General features: G+C 41.5%; 1 protein-coding gene across 1 annotated transcript in view; it reads left to right on the top strand.

Moving 5' to 3' along the window:
* The window catches only part of DRAM1 (DNA-damage regulated autophagy modulator 1), a 79104-nt gene that overhangs the window by 3712 nt on the left and 51419 nt on the right, over window positions 1-23973 (top strand). Inside the window, exons 2-3 of the mRNA XM_006871123.1 lie at window positions 1102-1123; window positions 1603-1687. Coding sequence (XP_006871185.1) covers window positions 1102-1123; window positions 1603-1687 — 107 coding nt within the window. The remainder of the gene's footprint in view (window positions 1-1101; window positions 1124-1602; window positions 1688-23973) is intronic.

Genomic DNA, 23973 nt, shown 5'->3' with positions numbered 1-23973 from the left:
ACTCCTTGGAAATCCTCCCTATCCAGGGTTGCTATGGGTCGGAACCGGCTCGATGGCACTTAACAACAACAACTACTGTTCTCACAATTGTTGCAGCCACTGAGTTAATCCATTTCATTGTATGTGTGGCGTCGTCCTCATTTCTACGGATCCTCTGCTTTACCAAGCATGATGTCCTCTTTCAAGGACTGGTCCTTCCTGACAACATGTCTGTCAGAATTGAATTGTGTCCTTCCCCTTCCCCACAAATATGTGTCAGCTTGTTTAGGCCGTGTGCAAAAAATATGGCACCAAACCATTTTTTTTCCTGCAGCCCTCTATTGAGTTTGATCATTTGTTGCCGTGGCCACACAGAATTCAGAAACTACACTCACAGAAACTGTGCTTAGGGCACAGTTGTTCCTGGCCGTTACTGATAAATGCCCACAGGACACACCACTCCATCATAAACCTGAGACGGAAAGCACTTGGCTCTAGCTCCTGGGGTCGGCAAACCTAGCCCCTTTCCCCCCCACACACACTTAAGTGTCCGGAGGCACCCCGCTCTACAAGTAAGCTTCCTGCCCAAAGTCACTCCGATTTACTTGCTCTGTGGGCTGGAAGCCCGTGCTCTGCCTGGTGCTCTGGTTTTGGGTTCTGCTGCTGGTCTTCTGTTTCTGTCCCTGGGTCAAGAAAGTTCAGTGCCCAGGGAACTTGGGGTCCAAAGGACAAGCTCCACTTCTGGCTCTTCTTTTCTGATGGTGAGATCCCTTCTCTTGCCTCTGAGATGGCTCATTTTATACCTATGCTAGTGTCTCAAGTTTTTACAGTTACAGTGAACTCTGTTAACATCCATAACTGAATCATGTCATTCTATCAATAGCTTCTTCCACTTTCTCTCACCGAGACACAACAGGGCAGAAACATTGTTTGGTGGGGTTACAGACCATGACTAGAAGAAATATTAGATAATTCACTACACCACAGGCAACCCCCTGTCTCTTCTACCCACGATCCCATTCATAAATGATGGTTAACTTTCCCCATATCATTTTAACTGTAAGCACACTCATGAAAGCTTGCAAGCCAGCTGCCTCATGTCTTTATCTTCTCTGATTTTAGATACCCAATTTCTAAATTGCCGGTACCTATCAATCCAGTACTCTCAGGAGGCAGATATATTCCTTGATACAAAGAATCTTCTGTTCTTGTTGGAACTTTAGGTATATGCATTTATAAGCAATGTGTCGTCATCAGCAACTGACCCAGTTCACTCATACTCTCTCTTAACACTGGCCCTCACCACAACCCCCTTGGGCTTGGTTAGTGTCTATAGACTCAGGAGCCCACCCAGTTCTCAAAACTTCAGCCAGCCCTCCCTCTTCTCTCAACTCATTTTTTCATTGCTGCAGTCTCCCCTACTTCCATTCATCAGGTGGATCCAAGTGGTCACCAGTGAGCAGATTAGGCTGTCTGCTTGCCAGCTCCTTTTAACTTTCGGTTTTACGATGGAATTTTCCAGATGGGCAGACTTTTTCTGCCTTGATGTATAATCCAACAAGCAAACTGCTTGCCCAATATTCAAAATGCCAAACATTCTTTCTGCATGTCTTTCCGTCAAAGGTAAATCTGTTCTCTCAGCAGTTCTGGGTGGGACTCAGGTTTGCACTTAAACAGATTAAGGGGACACTGCGTGGTTTAAAATCAGGTAAGGTATGCACTAGCACTGTACTCTTTCACCAGACTTATTCAATATGTATGCTAAGCTAATAATTATAGAAGCTGTATTATATGAAGAAGAATGTGGCATCAGGATTGGAGTTAGACTCATTAACAACCAGCGATATACAGATGATACAACCTTGCTTGCTGGAAGTGCGGAGGACTTAAAATTCTTACTGAAGATCAAAGACCACAACCTTCAATATGTGTTGCACAAGTAAAGACACTTGTGTTCCACAGGGATTGCAATAGTTAATTTTTCAGCAATAGGTTGCCAGGCTTTTCTGAAGTGCCTCTAGGTGGACTGGATCTTGGCTCCTCCAACCTCCCTTAACAGCTTGCACCACCTATGCCCCCCTTGAGCACTTACTATGGCTACTGTTACTCTGGTGTCAAATCTTTGCCTTCGGGCAGGGCAGACGGCTTTGAGACAGGCTTGATAAGATTTACCTTGGTCCTTGCAGTGGATGGTTCGCAGAATGAACCTCCTTTTACATGCTAACAGCAATCTGATGTTGTAACTAAATAAGTTGAACTCTTTAAATATGAGCAGAACCTTCTGGAGAAACTCCCTCTACTATGACATTAGATGGAGTCCTAGTATGGCACTGTGGATTAATGTGCTGGACTACAAAGACGTTTGAACCACAAGGTCAGGGGTTCAAGCTCACCAGCCATTTCTTGGAAACTCTATACGGGGTTGCTATGGGTCGGAACCGACTTGATGGCACTTAACAACAACAACAATATGACAGAGGAGTCCTGGTGTAGTTCTGTAAGATAAACACTGGACTACTAACCTCAGGGTTGGTGGTTCAAACCCACCATCCACTCCATGGTGGTGGTTATGTGCCGTGGAATCGGTTCCGACTCATAGCAAATCTGCTGCACAGGAATTTTTAAAGTGTTGAAGAGCAGAGATGTCAGCTTGAGGACTAAGGTGCACCTGACCCAAGCCATGGTATTTTCAATAACCTCATATGGATGCGAAAGCTGGACAGTGAATAAGGAAGACCATAGAAGAATTGATGCCTTTGAGTTGTGGTGTTGGAGGAGAATACTAAAAGTGCCATGGATTGCCAAAAGAACCAATAAATCTATTTTGCAAGAAGTGCAGCCAGAGTGCTCCTTGGAGGCCAGGATGGCTAAGCTTCGTCTCTCGTACTTTGGACATATTGTCAGGAGAGAACAGTCACTGGAGAAGGATGTTATGCTGGGTAAGATGGAGGGTCAGAGAAAAAGAGGAAGACCCCCAATGAGATGGATCAGCCAGGTGGCATCATTGATGGCGTCAAGTGTGGCAGTGGTGGTGAGCTTGGCCCAGGATCGGATATTGTTTCGTTCTGCTGTGCATGGGGTCACTGTGAGTCGGTTCCGACTCGATGGCACCTGACAACAACAACGTAGGGTTTTTGAGGCTGTAAATCTTTACAGGAGCAGGAAGCCTTATCTTTCTCCTGTGAAACTGCTGGTAGTTTCAAACTGCTGATTTTGAGGTTTGCAGTCCTATTCGTAACCACTATACGCTACCAAGAGCTCCTTGGAAAACCTTGAAAGGTCGCTATGAGTTGGAACCAACTCAATGGTACATAACAACAACATGGCATTAGAACTTATCTTCTTTATCAGATATTGTCTTATGACCTTGTTTTTCTTCAGTATATTGGATACATGAGCAAGTGGCTGTTATATGGATAAATAGGCTCAACCTCATGAATAGGAAGAAAAATTCAACCTAAAACTTCCCTTATACCCCGCTGCATCTGTTGGATTGGCAGAGATCCAAATGTTTGATTACACACTGTTGGTGAGACAAATAAACCTCAAAAGATTAGATTTTATAAGACCACACCTAAATTCTCTAGTGCATTCATACTTAATTTGTATAAACAGTGTTTTATAGCCCTCTTAGGCTATCTTGCATCAACTTTACTGATCAACTCGTGGCTAGTAGCCAGCTCTCTTATTATCTTCTTTGACAAGTGCCCCATACTTCCAGAATATTCTGCGGCCTTTTATTTATTTTTTAATGGCTACAAAATTATAGAAACCTTTATTAAACAAAACAAAAAAATTTTCTTAAATGAAGCTATTGTTTCTTACCACATCCTCCAAGAATGTATACGTATTTTTATTTTTTAAGTTTTTACTAGGAATTGAATGAAAGTTTACAGGCAAGATCATCAGTTTTACACTTAACAAATCATCTTCTTTGTTTCATCTCAATGATTGCAATCCCCTCCATGCAACATTTATCTCACTTCTTCCTGTAGTTCCCAGTTCTGTTCTACCCATTGTCCCAGCCCTTCAACTTTGTCCTTAGGTAAATATTACCCTTTTGATTTTGAATGATTAACCATTCCATGGTGAGCATATCTTATTAGTATTGCTGTCTCTCCCCCCATTCCCCCACCCCCACCATATACCTATCTACTCCTTGGCTAAAAATGGGGCCATGAAGGTGAGTTCCTTTCCAGACCTGAAGGGTGGTTGAGGGCCATAGTCTAAGATTCTTCCAGTCTCTTTCTGACCAGTAAGCATAGGCTTTTTGTTACAATTTTGAGTTTTGTTATACATTTTCTCCCTCTCTATTTGGGGCCTTCTAATGTGGTCCCTTTCAGAGCAGTTGGTAGTAGTATCTGAGCACTATTTAGTTCTTTTGGTCTCAGGGGCTGGAGACTGAGGTTTTGTGGCCCACTGCTCCTCTGGAGTAATTGTTTTCATGCATCTTTAATTTTCTTTACTCTTATTTTCTCCAGACGGGGAGAGACAAATAATTGCACCATAACTGGTTGCTCACAAGCAGTGGTTGAGAAAGAGAAGCAGACAAAAGGAAGGAAAAACGAAAGCCAAGATACAAAATAAAGAAGAGGAATAAACAATAAATAAGCAAAAACAATGAAAAGAAACAACCAGGGCAGGTGCCAGACCTAGAGAGGAGAAAATTCTGTGGTCTCCTGCCAGCCAAGGACCTCACATCCTGGGTCGTCAAGCCATGAGAATTGATAACACTCTTAACCCTAGATGGAGTTCCTAAAGGGCGAGGTGTTGTCTGTCTTAGGCACTGAATCTGGAAGTAGCTTTGGAATACTCATTCTTCACAATATCATACATAGCTTGTCATAATCCACACAGTCGAAAGTCTGCATAGTCAATAAAGCACAAGTAAACATCTTTCTGGTATTTTCTATTTTCAGCCAAGATTCATCTGATGTCAGTACTAATATACGTTCGTTTCCTGTCCTCTTCTGAACCCAGCTTGAGTTTCTGGCTGTGTTCTGTTGTGCTGTTGCAGGTGTTGAATTCTCTTCAACAAAATTTTACTTGCGTATATGGATATTAATGATATTGTTCCATAACTTCTGCATTCTGTTAGGGCACCTCTCTTTGGAGTAGGCACACATATGGATCTCTTCCAGTCAGTTGACCAGGTAGCTGCCTTACAAATTTTCTGGCATAGATGAATGAGCACCTCCAGTGCTGCAGCCGCTGGTTGAGAGATTTCAATTTGTATTCTGTCAGTTCCTAGAGCTTTTTTTTTTTTGGCTAATGCCTTCAGTGCAATTTGGACTTCTTCCTTCAGTACCATTGGCTCTTGATCATATGCTACCTCTTGAAGTGTTTGAACATTGACCACTTCTTTTTGGTACAATGAGTCTGTGTATTCCTTCCATCTTCTTTTGAGACTTCTGCATCATTCATTATTTTGCTTGTGGAGTCCTTCAATATTGCAAGTTGAGGCTTCAATTTTTCATGAGTTGTTTCAGCTTGAGAAATGCTGAGCATGTCTTCCTTTTTTGGTTTATAACTCCGGGTCTGCAGTGTACCCATGGGAAAATGCTGCCTTTTGATCTCAAATGGTTAAGAAGTGCATACCTCCTTAGTATTATTGTTCACAGTGTTTTTGTTGTGCGCTCTTGAGGAGGTTCCAGGGTTATCAAGGCTACAAATCTAGTTTACTAGATCAGAAAACTTTTATCTTTCTCTCTCAGAGCAATTTGTGGACTTGAACTGCTGACCTTATAGTTTAGCAGCTCAACACATAATCAATTCACCATGGCGTCCCTATTGTTCACTTTATTGTTGTTGTTGTTGTTAAGTACCATAAAGTCAGTTCTGACCCATAGCAACCCCTCATAGGGTTTCACCAGGAGCGCCTGGTGAGCTTGAAATGCTGACCTTGCAGTTACAATTGGCTTTGTAGTCCAGTGCATTAGCCCACAGTGCCATATGAGGGCTCCACTTTCTAGAACTGTAAATTATTTGGCTTATAATTGAGCCATGGGGGTGAGTTCAGTTCCAGCCCTAAAGGGTGGCTAAGGGCCATAGTCTGGGGGGTCCCACCAGTCTCTGGCTGACCAGTAATCCTGGTCTGTTTTTTATGATTTTGAGTTCTGTTCTATATCTTTCTCCGAATCTATTCAGGCACTTCCAATGTGATCTCTTTCAGAGTGATTTGTAGTGGTAACTGAGAACCATCTAGTTCTTTTGGTCTCAGAGGCTGGTGACTGAGGTTTTGTGGCCCATTGACTCTCTACAGTAATTGTTTACATGCATCTTTGGTTTTCCTTACTCTTATTTTTCTCTAGACAGGGAGAGATCATGAAGTGCACCTTAAGTGGCTGCTCACAAGCTTTTGTTGTTGTTAGGTGCCATGGAGTTGGTACTGACCCATAGTGACCTTATGCACAGCAGAATGAAACACTGCCCAATCCTGGGCCAACCTCACTACTGTTGCCACGCTTGAGTCCGTCGATGCTGTCACTTGGCCAATCCATCTCATTGGGGGTCTTCCTCTTTTTCTCTGACCCTCCATCTTACCAAGCATGATATCCTTCTCCAGCGACTGGTCCCTCCTGACAATATGTCCCAAGTATGAGAGACAAAGTTTGGCCATCTTGGCCTCCAAGGAGCACTCTGGCTGCACTTCTCCCAAAATGGATCTATTGATTCTTTTGGCAGCCCATGGCACTTGCAATATTGTCCTCCAACACCATAACTCAGAAGCATCAATTCTTCTATGGTCTTCCTTATTCACTGTCCAGCTTTCGCACGCATATGAGGTTATTGAAAATACCATGGCTTGGGTCAGGCGCACCTTAGTCCTCAAGCTGACATCTTTGCTCTTCAACACTTTAAAAAGGTCATGTGTAGCAGATTTGCCTAATGCAATAGGTCGTTTGATCTCTTGACTGCTGCTTCCGTGAGTGTTGATAGTTGATCTAAGAAGAATGAAGTCCTTGACAACTTTTAGACCCATTCAATACTCACCAAAGTAGGGTGTAGAACACTTTCTTTGTGGACTGTGTTATGACAGTTGACTTTGGTGTCCCTTGAGACTATGGTCCTAAACTCCTAGGCCCAGTGACTTATTCTCTCAAGGTGTTTGGATATGGCTAAGAATTGTTCATAACTTTGCCATCCTTTCTCCGTATACTTTACTATATTCATTTGCAGCATCTGTAAATCTTTATGTAGTGATACCCTTTGTCATATATATATATATTTGGGGTATGGTCTTATTCTCCTTCCCATATCCCTCAGCTTGCATGCCTATCTATTATTCACTTGTAGACTGTTGTTATTACTGTTATTACAGGATTGCATATATTTGAATTTACCTCTCTGTGTAGCCTGTTACTCTTAAAATTTTACTCATTCTGAATTCTGACATTGCTTTTCTTAACAGTCATCCCACTTTTCATGCATGTACACATATACAGTTTTGCTGAACAAATTGTGGTCTTGGTCACTCTCATTGCTCCTCCTTATGACCATAACCCCTGTTATGATCGGTGACAGAAAAACAGGCTGCCTAAATCAACTCACTAAACAAGGTAAAAGGGGTTTGGGTAGGTCTTTAAATTAAAAAGTCAAGTTAAAAATTAGGAAAATACTCTAACATTTTGTTAGCAGTCATGAAATTTTTTTATAATTGAAACTACACATAGTCCCCAATTTATAATGGAGTGCCAATCTTAAGTCGATTCTGACATAAGACAAATACTTTTTTCTCAGTTTTTATTATTACTGCCTTCTGAAGGAGCCCTGGTACTATTGTGGATTACACGTTAGGCTGCTAACCACAAGGTCAGAAGTTTGATTCCACCAGTTGCTTTGCAGGAGAAAAACGAGGCTTTCTATTCCCATACAGATTTATAGCCTTGGAAACCCTATACAAATTTGCTTTGAGTAGGAACCGTCTTCATAGTACACAACTACCACCACCATGATTTCCTTCCATTGTTAGTATCTTTTAAATATGATCATTGTCTTTGAGGCTTGGAAACATTACATTTAAATTGACAGATATGTTTTAATACATTGTGTTGTTGTTAGGTGTCATCGAGTCGGTATCAACTCATAACGACCTTATGCACAGCAGAATGAAACACTGCCCAATCCTGGGCCAACCTCACTACTGTTGCCATGTTTAAGCCCATTATACATACAAATACTCAAATCATAAAAATTTACTCCAATGATGACAAGACTTGGATAACACTGACATTTTGCCAGTTGTGATAGTAACTCCACTTGTGTAAGTTTCCAGATCATCTATACTATTCCTGGGAATGAGGATAGCATTTCTAGTCAGAAAATTAGTGATAGGTTGTCATATGGTTCTTTTCTTTTTTCATTTCTTTCGTGGTAATATCTCACTGCTTTCTGAATCTGCCTGTCAGCTTTAGCCAAGAGACCACCATGTGGGTCCATGTTTTCAAGTATCTGAAGCTCCTGATTTAGTTTAGAAAAAGCTTCAGTTAATAGTTTCCCTGTAAAAACAGATGGTGTTAACTGCAGTTCATTGCAATACCTCATAAATCAGGGCTTGTTGTTTGTTGCTGTTAAATGCCATCAAGTCAGTTCCGACCCATAGCGACCCTGTATAGGATTTCCAAGGAGGCGCTGGTGCGCTTGAACCACCAACCTTGCAGTTCAAACGGCTTTGCAGCCTGGCACATTAACCCACAGCGCCACACCAGGACTCCAAATCAGGTCTACTATGTGCTAATTCTTAACTATGAATGAAGAATAATCTAGGTGCTGTTTTTTAAGTGATGGTGCACATTTTTTTCCCAGTAGTTTTATAATTGCATGATTTAAAGTCCTTTATTTCACATTTCAGGAGCTCTGGTTGTGGTTAAGTGCAGTGGTTAAGTGCTCATCTACTAACGGAAAGGTTGGCAGTTCAAACTCATAGTTGTGTGAAAGAAAGATATGACAGTAAAGATTACAGCAATGGAAACTCTACGGGCCAGTTATTCTCTGCTGTATGGGGTTCCTATGAAATGGAATCAACTTGACAGCAATGGTTAGGTAGTTCACATTTGGCCATTTAGAAAAAAATTGATACATGTAACAAAACATTTGTTCTTTCAGATATCTTCACATGTGAAATTCATTATGTTGTCTAGCTAACACCCTTATTTCACCCCAAAGTTTTCCATCAACAATTGACTTTTGAAGGAGGTTCAATTTTGCAAAAAATGTTTCATGATTTCAGTTTTCCCAAGGGTCATCCTTATTCTTTGTAGAAGGACAGTGAGCTTTTCTAAAAAATATATTTTATCGTGAATTATGTAATAGTTTACATGGGAGAACATTAGCTTTACATTCATCCTATTGTATATTGTTTCATTGCCATGGTTATAATCCCCTTCATGTATCATCAACCAACCAAAGGGTATACCCTGCAAGTCGTCCCCCTGGTCATCAGCATACAGCCCCTCTCCCTCTCTGGGTCTAGAGTCCCCCGCCATTCTATCTGTCCATGTCATCGTCTCTGCCTCCACCTCTGGTGACACTGCTTCTCTGGGTAGGGTCCTGCACTCCGCTCTTCTCCCTCGATGGTCCCAGGGACCTCCTCTCCTGGACTGCAAAGTCATCCAATCCCCTCCTTTTGCTACAAAATGTCTACTTTTACATTTCCAACCCTCACAGTCAGTCCTGATAGCAATTATTCACTATTGTACCACATGAATGCCATCCCTATCTCTCTTCATCAGCCCCGCCCAGACAGATTGGATACTCCTTAGTGGAGATTCTACCTTCCTCCATGCCCTCTGGATCTAGGCTCCCTCTTGAAAGCTTATAAGCCAGTCACTTCTTGCCTTTGTAGCCTCCCCTCCCCCCCGCCATTTTGGGTAGTCAATGCCCAAGTTGCCTATCCCTGTCTAGCCTGTATATCAAGGAGGTGGGAATGATCCTTGCTGTAAAGATTTGTTCCCTCTTTTCAGCTACTGCATCCATAGGTGTAGGTCAAGTTTATCAAATTGTATCAGATTATTCTTTTTTCCTCTTCTTTCTTCTTCTAGTTGAGTTCTGATCATCCAGCTATTGAAGCTAGGTCAAGTGGGTATTATCTGCAAGTGTGGGTGTTCTTGTGCATATGCCCTCACTTTTTAGCAGCTGGATGCTTCACTCTCCACTCTAGTCTTCTGTGGCTATGTCACTGACTCTAGGCCCAGGAGTCCCCAGGTCTTGCCATACTGCTAGCCAACCAGGTCTCCACCCGGGTTCACAGGAGTCAGCTGAGCATGGTAAGGCTTAGCTCACAGCTTCATTGCTGTTTTTCCCTCACTTCCCCCTTTATTGGTGACTAACATGGTTACCAGTCAGAGCGCATGTCTGCTTGTGTATTCCCATTGAGTCTTAGTCTTGAAAGTGCCCTGAGGGGACCCAACCACTTGCCTTGATTCCTGGACAAGCAACTTGCTTGTTCTTGTAGTAGTGTGAACTTGTTTCTTATTGTGAATAAATATATGCTCCATGAGTGTGGAGATTTGGTGTCTCCCCAGGGCCTACAACAGTGCCTGGCACATTGTAAGGAGCTCAGTAAATATTGGTTGAATGTTGAATATAATAAGTTACAACAACAGATGGACCTGCTTTATCAACTTTGTCAGTTTCCTCTTCAGTTGCTAACTGATTGTGTCAGCTCTCATTGTTCGTTGACTTTGTGATTTCTCCTGTACTCTATCAACACATTTACTGACTTCATGAAGTCTACCACATTTTATAAGATCTGAAATGTCACTTTATATTAAATACATGTATTGTTATATATTTGCAGCATTTGATCTTCATAATGAAAGGGAGGGAGCATAGTGTCGTGGTTAAGCGCAATAGCTGTTGAGGACAGTCTGGGTTAGAAAATGACTCTATCATGTGCCCCAGCTACAGGACTTGAGATTACCAGATATTTGACCTCTCTGCTTCTCTCTGGGTTAATAATAGCATCTACCTCACGGATTAATATTGTTGTTATTGTCAGGTGCCATCGAGTCGGAACCGACTCATAGCGACACCATGCACAGCAGAACGAAACAATGTCCGATCCTGGGCCAACCTCACTACCGCTGCCACACTTGAGTCCATCAATGATGCCACCTGGCCAATCCATCTCGTTAGGGGTCTTCCTCTTTTTCTCTGACCCTCCACCTTACCCAGCATGACATCCTTCTCCAGCGACTGTTTCCTCCAGACAATATGTCCAAAGTATGAGAGACGAAGCTTAGCCATCCTGGCCTCCAAGGAGCACTCTGGCTGCACTTCTTCAAAACAGATCTATTGGTTCTTTTGGCAGTCCATGGCACTTTCAGTATTCTTCTCCAACACCACAACTCAAAGGCATCAATTCTTCTATGGTCTTCCTTATTCACTGTCCAGCTCTCGCATCTGTATGAGGCTATTGAAAACACCATGGCCTGGGTTAGGCTCACCTTAGTCCTCAAGCTGACATCTCTGCTCTTCAATATTTTAAAAAGTTCCTGTGCAGCAGATTTGCCCAATGCAATACGTCGTCTGATCTCTTGACTGCTGCTTCCACGAGTGTTGATAGTTGATCCAAGAATGAAGTCCTTGACAACTTCAATCTTTTCTCCATTGATAAGAATGTTGTTTATTGGTCCAGTGGTGAGGATTTTTGTTTTCTTGACATTGAGATGTAATCCATATCGAAGGCTGTGCTCTTTGATCTTCATAAGTAAATGTTTCAAGTAGAGGAACTCAATTTCACATTCATTAACACTCTGCTCCAAGAACATCATCTACAGTCTTCCTTATTCGTTGTCCAACTTTTTTGACATATTATCAGGAGGGACTAGTCCCTGGAGAAGGACATCATGCTTGGTAAAGTGGAGGGATAGTAAAAGAGAGGGAGACCTCCAATGAGATCGATTGGCACAGTGGCAACAATAATGGACTCAAGTGTAACAGCAATTGTGAGATTGGCATGAGAGAGGATGATGTTTTGTTCTGTTGTACATAGGGTTACTTTGGGTTGGAACTGACTCGACGGCACCTAACAACAACAACAATGCTAAGAACATAGTAAGTTCTCTATAAACATTTTCTGTTACTATTATCAAGGACCTGGTGGTGCAGTGCTTAAGGCTGCCAACTGAAGAGTTGACAAATTAATTCCACCAGTTGCTCCATGGGGGGAAAGTGTAGCAGTCAGCTTCCATATAGATTGTTGGTGTTAAGTGCTGAGTCGGTTCCAACTCATAGCAACCTTGTATAGGGTTTCTGAGGAGCAGCTGGTGGGTTTGAACTGCCGACCTGGTGTTTTGCAGTCCAGTGCTGATCCTACAGCGCCACATCATGAGCCCCCTAGAATGATTACAGCTTTGGGAACCCTATGAGGCAGATCTACTCTGCCCTGTGGGGTCACTATGAGTTGGAATTGACTCAATAGTAGTGGGTTTGGGTTTGGGATGGTCAGTTCACTCTGATCTAGAAAGGGAAAGATGTTTCAGGGGTAACGGATTTTATCAGTGATGGGTTTATATTCATGAGTATAGCAGAAGTTCTCTTAACCAGAAGTTGACTTAAACTCAGAGCAACCTCATGAGTATCAGACTAGAACTGTGCTCTATCGATTTTTACAGAGGCTGAGTAGACCACCAAGCCTTTCTCTTGAGGTGTATCTGAGTGGACTTGAACCTCCAACCTTTCAGTTAGCAGTCCAGTGTTTGCACCACCCAGAAACTCCTTTCTTAATCAACTTACTTTAATGAACTTGCTGAGTGAACACACCTGAAAAACAGACTGAAGCCAGTGGTCCCTGAAGACCGCTCCCGGCTGCTGGCTGCTCTCTGACAGTTTGCTTGCCTCTCCTCCCATCTGTTTCTTTCTTACTTTTTTTTTTAATGGATTGGCCCTTCAGGCATCAGTTGTTCTGGCAACTTCTTTATCCCCCTCTTCCTCATGGTGTTATCCTGGTGACTACAGTGTTTTTCTTAGAGCCTATTTTGGAAATTCAGTTTCCAACAGTTTTGCAAGTGTCTGATTCCCTGTATTAAAGTGTTTATTTTTGTTGTTGTTAAGTGCCGTTGAGTCAGTTCTGACCCATAGCGACCCTGTTTTGTTGTTAAGTGCTGTCAATTAGGCTCTGACTCATAAGCAACGCTGTCTAGAGTTTCTGAGGAGTAGCTGGTGGGGTTGAACCGCCAAACTTGCCGTTGAAATTGACCTTGCAGTCCAGTGCATTATTTTGCAGTGTCACACCAGTTTTCTGTCATTTACTGGGACTAAACCTATAAAGACAGGTGATCTATAAAGACAGATGATTTTTAAAAATAAAGTTCATTTATTTAGAAGCTTCTAAAAGTATTTAAAAGTTGTATTTTTTGTTTTTGTTTACTGCCAAATTTCCTAATTTTAAAAAATGTTTGAAATGTTGTCAAAGATTCCCAGTTGGGTGGTCTCCACATTTCTGTGTACACAGAGAGATTTTTTCTCATTTTTCATTGAGGGAAGAGTTCTTGGTTGAAGTGCCAGGTTATTTCCAAGTTAGTTGTTCTAGCCTCCTTAGATGTATTTTTCTCTTTGAAATCTAAGAAGATGACCCAGAAGTGGAGGAAGCAGGATCCAGGAAAACTCCAAGAAATCCTAAATTTTAGGCATAAAAATGATATTTCTAGTAGAGGTGACCTTTGTCTTTCTTGATGAACGCAGTTTATTGCCTTTCAGTCTGAAGACAGTTGCTTCTGAAAGTGGCTGTAATCCTCACCAGAGAAGGTATTCTCCACCACTCTCATTACTTAGTGCTCAGCTGCTAATTGAAAAGTCATTCGTTCAAATCTACTGCTGGCTCCTGAGAAGAAAAGATCTGGTGATTCATGCCTGTAAAGATTACAGCCTAAGAAATCCTGTGGCCTCTTTGTCACATAGAGCCCCTTGGAGTTGGTGTCAACCCTATAGCACACAATTCCTTAAATCACCTATAACAATAATTATAGCCACCACTTGTCTGTCAGTTTGTTGTACTGTGGTCTGTTGTGTGTTGTGTGATGTTGGAAGCTATGCCACAGGTATTTTAAATACCACCCAGGTCAATTACAGACCAAGATGAGAATACTCTCTTTTTTGTTCCCCTGGTGTGGCACTATGGGTTAATGCACCAAACTGCAAAGCCATTTGAACTGCAAGGTCGGCGGTTCAAGCTTACCAGCGGTTCCTCGGAAACCCTATACAGGGTCACTATGGGTCGGAATCGACTCAACAGCACTTCACAACAACAAGAAGCTTCTTTAGCATGGTGGTTACGAGTTGGACTGCTAATTTCAAGGTCAGCACTTCGAAAAACTACCAGCCGTTCTGTGGGAGAAAGATGAGATTTTCTGCTCCCATAAAGATTTACAGCCTCAGAAATCTCATGCAGAGTCACTATGAGTCAAACTGATTCCATGGCACACCAGCACCGTCACCACCACCAAGCTTCTTTGCAGTGGATTCCTGGTGTGGCTCTGTAGGATTAGCACTGGACTACAAACCACAAGGTTAGCAGTTCAAACCCACCAGCTGTTCCTTGGAAACCCTATTCAGGGTTGATGTGAGTCAGAACCAGCTTGATAGCACTTAAAAACAACAAGCTTCTTTGCAAGTTGTGGCGTAGCTCCGACCCCAGTTTAGTTGTCCACTGCTTTCTTTTCAATCAAAGAGATGAACTAGCAATGTCAAAGTCGTGTGTGTCTCTTTTAACTCTTGATTTTTGCCTTTACCATAGGCAAACAAAGCATAATCCCTGTATCTGAAGATTTCTACTTCTAAGTCAGTTTCCTTCTCCAGCCCACCACTTGGATCACATCCTTAAGAAAGTCCCTTTCTTCTGGTAGCTCAGGTTTCAAAACATCTATTTCATGTCTAATTCTAACTAATCTGTAGCAGGTTCCCTTTTTCTGGTGCCCCTGCTCAGCAGCCTTTCCTCATCTAGTAATAGCTGCTTTTGTCCCCCAAATAGAAGAGTCTCACCAGTTACCACCAAGATAATGAAGGAATATGAAATAGTTACCCCCACTTCTAAGCTTTGTTGTTGTCAGATGCCATCGAGTTGGAACCGACTCATAACGACCTCATGCGCAGCAGAATGAAACAATGTCCGATCCTGGGCCAACCTCACTACTGCTGCCACAAGTTTACTTCTAAACTTAGATATATATAAATGCAATTTGTACTGCTTTGGAGGTAGCATCCTTTCAATAAGTTTAGTGCTATGAGATCATATCAGGCACCATTCCTATCCAGTTTTATCATCCTTAGCTGTGTCCAAAGGGAATAACTCAAGGACACTATTTATACTGCTGTGTTTCTAACTTCCTCTTTTACAGTTCAATTTGGGCAAGTACAGCCACAGAGTGGTAAAAGTGTGGTGAGTAACCCAAGGACAAAACAGACTTCTAGATTGCTGTTTTATGATGCATGAAGAGAATGACTTTTTGCCTTTTATTATATGAGGGGTTTGAAAAAGATTTATTCTGAAGTATTTAATGTTTTGGGTGGCTCATGTTAAATCGTATTGGTTTCCTGATTTCATTTTCAGAGCTGTCCTTATTGGTGTAGAAGAATCCGACTAATTTTGTACATTGATATTGTACCTTGCTATACCCACTACTCATCTGTCATTTTGTTGCACTGTGATGGTTTGCATGTTGCTGTGAGGAAGTGATGCCACTGATAGTTTGAATGCCAACAGGGTCACCCAGACTTGGAAGAAGGAGAGGCGGACTACTTCCAAATGTTGAGCCACTGAAAACCTTATGACTAGCAGTGAAACACGTCAGCACCAGAATATTGAATATTGAAACATGATGAATAGTACCGGAATAGTGTCAGATACAGTTCTGGAAACTGAGCCCGTCAGGTTGGAAGGCACTCAAAATAAGACTGGGGAAGAGCTGCCTCCTCAAAATAGAGTTGACCTTGGTGATGCAATTGGAAAAAAGCTTTCGGGACCTTCATTTGCTGATGGGGCACAACTAAAAATGAAGAGAAACAGCTGAAAACTTCCATTAATAATTGGAACACAGAATGTACAAACTATGAATCTAGGAAAATTAGAAGTTGTCAAAAATGAAATTGAATGCAAAAACTTTGATATCCTAGGCATTAGTGAGCTGAAATGGGCTGGTATTAGCCATTTTGAAACTTTGAATAACATGGCTTACTATGCTGGGAATGACAAATTGAAGAGGAATGGCATGGTATTCATCATCAAAAAGAACATTTCAAGATCTATCTTGAAGTATATAATGCTGTCTGTCATAGGATAATATCTACACACCTATAGGGAAGATCAGTTAGTTCCACTGTTATTCAAATTTGTGCATCAACCCCCAAAGCCAGTGATGATGAAATTGGACAATTCAACCAACTTCTTCAATCTGAAATTTATCAATTTTTTTTTTATGTTTGGTAAATTTTATAAATTTATTAAAATAATTACTGGAGATTGGAATACAAAATTTGGAAACAAAGATCAATAGGTGGAATATATGGCCTTAGAAATAGAAAGGATGCTGCAGAACACATGACAGAATTTTGAAAGACCAATGACTATTTCGTTGCAAATCCCTTTTTTTTTTTTTGGAGGTTTTTATTGTGAATTGAGTGATAATTTACATGGGAGAACATCGGTTTTACACCATTGTTTCATTGCAGTGATTACAGTCTCCTCTGTGCATCATCATTCAACAGTATTTGCTTCTATTCCCTCTGTTTTTTATTTATTTATTTATTTATTTTTTTGGTGGGGGAGGGATGTACACAGAAACACTCAGGAATATATAATCATTTAAACAACCAAAGGGTGCATTCTAAAAGCCTGCCTCCTGGCTGCCAGCACTCACTCTTTCTCTTTCTATGTGTCTAGAGTCCTCAGCTGCTCTCTCTCTCCATGTCCTCATCTCTGCCTCCATCTCTGATGTCTCTGCTTCTCTGGATAGGGTCCCAGATTCTGCTTGTGCTCTTCTCCCTTGTTGGTCCTAGGGTTCTCTGTTTCTTGACTGTAAGATGAACTACTCCCCTGTTTTTGTTAGAAAACTTTACAGTTGTGACAGTTGCAATTAGTTATGGTCATGATTACTCACTATTGAATTTTAAGAATCTTATCCCCATCTCTTTTCACCAGCCCCGTCTAGACAAGCTGAAAACTATCCAGTGGGAACTGTATCTTCCCCACACACTCTTAAACAAAACTTCTCTTTTGAATACTTATAAGCCAGTCACTTCTTGCCTTTATCACCCCCTCATTTTAGGTAGCCAGTGCCTAAGTTGCCATTCCATAGCTACCCTGGACACAGAGGGGATAGGAATGATCCTTGGTGTGATCACTCCTTCCCTCTCAGTTGGTATTTTGAGCTACTACATCCTTAAGTATAGGTCAAATTTTAGCAATTTTTATTTGTTTCCTTTAAAAAAAAATTTTTTTTTATCATCCTCTAGTCAAGTTCTGATTATCGAGCCATCAAAACTAGGTCAGATGGGTACTATCTGTAAGTTTGGGCGTTCTTGTGCATCTCCCCTCACTTCCTATTAGCTGGATGCTTCACTCTCAGCTGTAGCCCTCCATGGCTATGTCCTTGTCCATGGGCTCAGGAATCCCCAGGTCTCACCACACTTCGGATCAACCAGCCCTTGCTCTTCTCTCCCTCATCTTGAGGTCATCAGGAGTTTATGGAATGTGGTTGAACTCAGCCCATTTCTTCATTGGTGGCTTTCCCCCTCTTTCACTCCTTAGTAGACCAACGTGGTTGCCAGCAAGCTTACATGCCTGCTCATGTGTTCTCTTTGAGTTTCAGTCTTGGAGGGGAGTTTGTCCTGAAGAGACTTGATTGCTTGCCTTGATGGCTCCCCAGTGAACAACTTGCTTGTTCTTGTAGTAGCCCATCAGACTGCCGTTTTTGTTTTGGATTTTTCCTGCTGATCTTTCTTTCAAGAAGTATCTTCTGTTGCTCTAGCTGTTTCAGACTTGTGTGTCTCTTTTAACTAGCGGTTTTTGCCTTTACCATAGACAAAAAATGCTTGTCCTTTCAAGTGGGAATGCTCCACCTCAGAAGGTTCTGGATGGGGCTCAGGATTCCATCTAACGTCCTATACACTGTAAAGGCTCTGCAAGAAGCCTATTTCTCTGGGAAAGTTCTAGAGCCCCTTTTAGGTATTCCAATTAGTTATAGGCTGAAGACGAGCTTACAAGCTTTCTGCAATCATGTTCCCCGACATTCCTTTCTATCGCACCCAAGTGTCTATTTTACAAAAGTAGGCAAGGGAAAACAATATTCATAAGACAGTCAAACATCTAAACATTATTTCCCCTCTTCAGACTATCCCTTGATCCCTGTATCACAGAGCCCTGTTGTTCCAAAGTTGGCATGCATCACTGTTTACCTCTGTCCCACTTAGGCCATGCAAACCTGTCTCAGTGTTCTCCTGTCTACCTTTTTCTTTCACCTCCTCACCCTTCTTGTATTAACCTCCCCAACACCCGAAACATGATGTGTCTGCCCTTACCCTGTGCTCTATCGTCACCTCCCTCTACCTCCCCTGAAAGCCCCCACCCCAAACCCCACTGTTGTGGTTACCTTATATTCCATTAACTTTTCCCTCCATTTAAGACAGTCTATTTTATCCTGTAATCTACCTGACCTTTCCACCACCTTGATCTTTGTTCCTCTGTGTTTACCTTCTTTCACATTGTAATTGTTTTGATCATAGACTAACCTCCCAGATCTTCTGAATTTGTTCTTATAGTTTTATTCTGTTCTAGATTCTTCCATTTGTTGACTGACTTCTGGGTGATGCTGCCACATATGTCAGTCTCTGGTTGTTGTCTGTTCTTGTTGGTTCTCTGCCCACAGAACTCCCTTTAGGATGTTTTTCATCACAGGGTTGGCTTTGGCAAAATCCCTTAGCTTCTGTTTATCCTGGAATGTTTTGATTATACCATCACATTTGATTGACAGCTTTGCTGGGTAGAGGATTCTTGGTTGGCAGTTGTTTTTTCTTTCAGGGTTTTATATGTCTCCCCATTGCTTTCTTGCCTGCATGGTTTCTATTGAGGAATCTGAGCTTAATCTGATTTGCTTGCCTTTGTATGTTACACTTCTTTTTTCCCTAGCTGCCTTCAGGATTCTATCCTTATCTTTGATTTTGGAGAGCTTGATTATAATACGTCTTGGTGATTTTCTTTTAGGGTCTATCCTTCCTGGGGTTCGTTGAGCTTCTTGGATGCTTATCTTTTCACTTTTCAGTATGTTAGGGAAATTTTCTTCCAGTTCTTCAACTCTCTTCTGTGGGCTTGTGTGATTCTTCCTGCTCCAGAATGCCAATAATTCTTAAGTTATTCCTTTTCATGTTGTCTAACTTGAATCTTAGACCTTCTTCAGATTTTTAAATCCTTTTTCTGCTTGTTCTTCTATCTTAGTGGTGTTGAGAGATTTATCTTCCAGCTCAGTAGTTCTGGCTTCTATATCTTAAATTCTACTCCTTTGCTCTTTCAGTGTATTGTCCATTTCTCATATTGTATTATGAATCATTGGGCCCTCTTTTGGTAGGTTTTGAATTATTTCCAATGCTGTATCTATCTTATTTGATTGTTTCTGTAGCACTTTCCTGACTTCTTCCTTATTTTTATCAACTCCATTGTGAAGTGCTTTGATACATTTTATAATTATTGTTCTGAATCCCTTCTCAGGCATTTCCAAAGTCTTCCCTCCTTCCAGTATGGAATGTAGGTCTACCTCCAACTCATTTGTCTCAGTCACTTTAACTCGTTTCTGAACATGTGCTGGTATGGTTGTCTGTTTCTGTTTTTTGGGCATATTCAGGAGTTATCTGTGGCCTTGATACTTAGATGGGTATGTGTTTTGGTATTTTTTAATGCTTTATGATTGCCTCCAGGTGGATGTGATCAGGAGATGGGCTTCCTTTTTCACTCTTCTTCCTGAGAAATTTCAAGATGCCACTGTTGGTCGTTATGATGTAGCTCAGGATTTTTTTTTTTTTTTGGCATGTTTCCTTTTCAGTCTGCCTGTCCTGTTCCACAACTACCATTTACGCCTTTTTCCTAGTGAGAAACAGTTCAGGGCCGGCTGTGGCCATTTTTCACTGCCATTTGTTTTTAAGTGGAAACTGTCCCTTTAAACTTTGAGGAGACCTGTGCGCATGCGTAATAGAACCCTCTGAGGGTGAGGGTGGGGTGTCCACTTGCTCAGGCACCCCTTCTAATCACCAAAATGGACGTGTGCAGACAGCGAGAGGCCGATAAACAGACACAAAAAAAAGAATGTCCACACCTTTATCTCTGTGGTTCTGTCAGGCATCCATGGCTGCTCTGATCCTTCCCCAGTTCAGTCTCACCCAAGATGGCCACTTAGGGAGCAGCTGAGCACCTTGGGTTAGAAAGCACAGGATTTCTTCCTTCTGCTATAAATTCCACTGGCTGTAAGCCTTCCAACTTTCTAAATATTCCTTTATATGTGGTTCAGAGTTCTGGGACCATCCCTGCTTGGTCCAGTGTTCTGTGTTGTTGCTGACAGAGCTTCTCACTGCACTTCTACCCAATCTACCATCTAGTTTGTTTTCTTAAATTCCATTATCTTTTAATTCCATTTTTCCACCAACTTTTTGAAGTTCCTTTGTATAGACAATTCTTTAAAAGTAAACATAATTGAGCATCCATATACTTTTTTGTGATTTCCTGTTTAAACCAACATTTTTTTCCAGGAACAAATGGCCAATATTTATTGAAAAACAAACAAAAATTTACTACTATATAAGCATGAACAAGGACTCATGGTGTGGTACTAGTATCAGCACCGACATTTCAAAGCCACCAGCTGCTCCTTGGAAACCCTATACAGGGTTGCCATGAGTCAGAAACTATTTGATGGCACTTAACACCACCAACAACAAGCATGACATTTTCTTTCTTTCTTTTTTTTTCTATGATTTTGAATTTTGTTACTCCTTTTTCTCCCACTCATTCCAAGAACCCCTAATGTGATCCCTTTCAGAGGGCCAGCAGTGGTCATCATCTAGTTCTTTTGGTCTCAGGATAAGAAAGTTTAATTTTTGATGAAATTGGATTGATGGAGAGTGGGCAAATTGCATATGTATTAATGTGAGAAAAGAACAAGTTGTTTGCATTTTTAATTTTTTTGTTCTTGTAAAAATATATATGACCACAAAGGTAGTTTTTATTTATAAGTGGGGAATTCCTTTTAAGCTAAAGAATAGTAGATTTTGTTGTATGGTGCCTTCCACTCTAGAATAATTAACACCAAGTGAAACTGCCAAAAACAAACATTCTGCCCTAATCATTCAAAGTGATTAATAAAGGGAGTCCTGGTAGCACAGTGGTTAAGTGCTTGACTTCTAACTGAAAGATTGGCAGTCCAGCCCACCTGGTGGCTCTGTGGGAGAAAGACCTAGCAATGTGCTCCCTTAAGACTTATTGTTGATGTAGGCTGCTGAATCAGTTGGTACTTGTGGTGGTGGTTCTGTGCTGTGGAGTCAGTTTTGGCTCATAGTGACCCTGTATAGACTTTCCAAGGCTGTAAATCCAAAGCAGAAAGCCTTATTTTTCTCCTGCAGAACCGCTGATAGTTTTGAACTGCTGACCTTGAGATTAGCATTCCAACTCATAACCACTACGTTACCAGAACTCTTTAATTCCTACTCACAGTGACCCTATAGTACAGAGTGGAAACCCCACAGGGTTTCCAAAGCTACAATCTTTATGGATGCTAACTGGCACATCTTTATCCTGTGGAGTAGCTGGTGAGTTCAAACTGCTGACATTTCAGTTAGCGGCCGAGCACTTCACCACTGCGTCACCAGGGTTTCTTCCCAGAAAACCGTATGGGGAAGTTATATTCTGTCACATGGGGTAGGTATAAGTTGAACCTTGACTCAGAGTCACCTAACAGTAATAAAAACTTTATTTTAAAACTTATTCCTTTAAAATGATATATCTAAATATTGTGATGATAAAAGAAGTGATGGTTTCTTCTTCATGGTGCATTAAGATTTTTTTTTTTGGTTCTAAGTAGTAACCCAGCTTTTAAGCAATGACTTTAGGGTTTGGGAACAATCTCATAAATCTTAGACTGGGAACACAGTTAATGCTGCATTTTGTCCCTTTGATACTTCATAGCTCTAGGCTCTGGAGTAATGGAATCACATGTATCCTAAGCTTTAAGAACACAGTCTGTCTGACTAAGTGTGGAAAAGGCTTATATTATCAGGCATATTTTCTTTGTATTGTTTTCATTCTTTTGAGCACCACGTGATTATATACTAGTTAACCTCATAAATTAGCTCAGGGAAGGATGTTACAGGAACTACTTGGAATTTTCCATGGTTGCCTTAGTGTGTGGAAGTGTGAGCACAGGAAATATAAACATAAACTGATTTTCTAGGCACAACCTACCCTAGAAACAACTCTATACGAAGACAAATGAACACTTAGCTTTCTTAATTTCAGGCCATTTCCAGGAAGGGCCCCATTAACAAAGAGGCAAGTGAGGTGATGCAGGAATCATCAAAAGATGAAGGAAGGAATACAGAGAATTACTGTACCCAGAAGAAATGGGCAATGTTCAGCCATTACAAGACATAGCACATGATCAAGAGTCAATAATAGGGGCAGGGTAAAGCCAAGGTGCTAAAACTACTTGATGCTGTCTGACAGGGTTCTTCTGCTATTCTGTCAGATAGCCTCATGTGGTTTTCGCACCTTGGTATAGCCCCGCCCCAATCCCATCCACCGCTTCACTTGCTCCTTGTTAAGGAGGCACTTCCTGGAAATATCTTAGGGGACTAAGAAAACTAAGTGTGACAGTGCTTCACTGTTATTCATAAGGTTTTCAGTTGCTAAACATTCAGAAGTAATCAGCCTCTCCTTCTTCCTAGTCTGTCTTAGTCTGGAAACTCAACTGAAACCTGTCCACTATGGGTGATCCTGCTGGTATTTAAAATATCAGAGACATAGCTTCCAGCAGTACAACAACAGGCAAGCCAACACAGTATGACAAACTGACAGATGAGCAGGGAATGACTGGTAGTTTCGAACTGCTGACCTTGAGGTTAGTAACTCAACTCATAACCACGACACTACCAGAGCTCCTTGAGCGGTGGATCAGTTGCTAGAAAATAATGGACTTGGTGAAAGAAACAATACTGGAGACTGCATGATATAATTTTGCAAGACCTAAAACTTCTTCATTGCAAACACCTTTTTTAAACAATCTCAAAGATGACTATACACTTGAACCTCAACAGATGGAATACACAGAAAAAAACCCCACAAAACTAGCTACATCTGTGGGAAGAGAAGGTGGAAAAACTCCATATCATCAGCCAAAACAAGGCCAGGGGCAGAGTGTGGAACAGACCATCGATTACTCATATGCAAGTGCACGCTATAGCAGAAGAAAATTAAAATAAATTTACAAGAGCCAAAATATGACCATAAACATATCCCACCTGATTTAGAGATCATCTCAAGAAGAGATTTGATGCATTGTTGTTGTTGTTGTTAGGTGCCATCGAGTCAGTACCGACTCATAACGACCTTATGCACAGCAGAACGAAACATTGCCCAAACCTGAGCCAACCTCACTATCATTGCCACGCTTGAGCCATTGAGGCTGCCACTCTGCCAGTCCATCTCCCTGAGGGTCTCCCTCTTTTTCTCTGACCCTCCACCCTACCAAACATGATATCTTTCTCCAGCATCTGATCCCTCCTGAAAATATGTCTGAAGTATGAGAGACGAAGTTTGGCCATCCTGGCCTCCAAGGAGCACTCTGGCTGCACTTCTTTCAACACAGGTCTGTTGGTTCTTTTGGCAGCCCATGGTACTTTCAATATTCTCCTCCAACACCATAACTCAAATGCATCAATTCTTCTACAGCCTTCCTTATTCACTGTCCAGCTTTTGCATGTATATGAGGTTATTGAAAATACCATGGTTTGGGTCAGACG

This window comes from Chrysochloris asiatica, unplaced genomic scaffold, assembly GCF_000296735.1.
Source record: "Chrysochloris asiatica unplaced genomic scaffold, ChrAsi1.0 scaffold00160, whole genome shotgun sequence".
NCBI classification, from domain to species: Eukaryota; Metazoa; Chordata; class Mammalia; order Afrosoricida; family Chrysochloridae; genus Chrysochloris; species Chrysochloris asiatica.
This window is presented reverse-complemented; position numbering and strand designations above follow the sequence as displayed.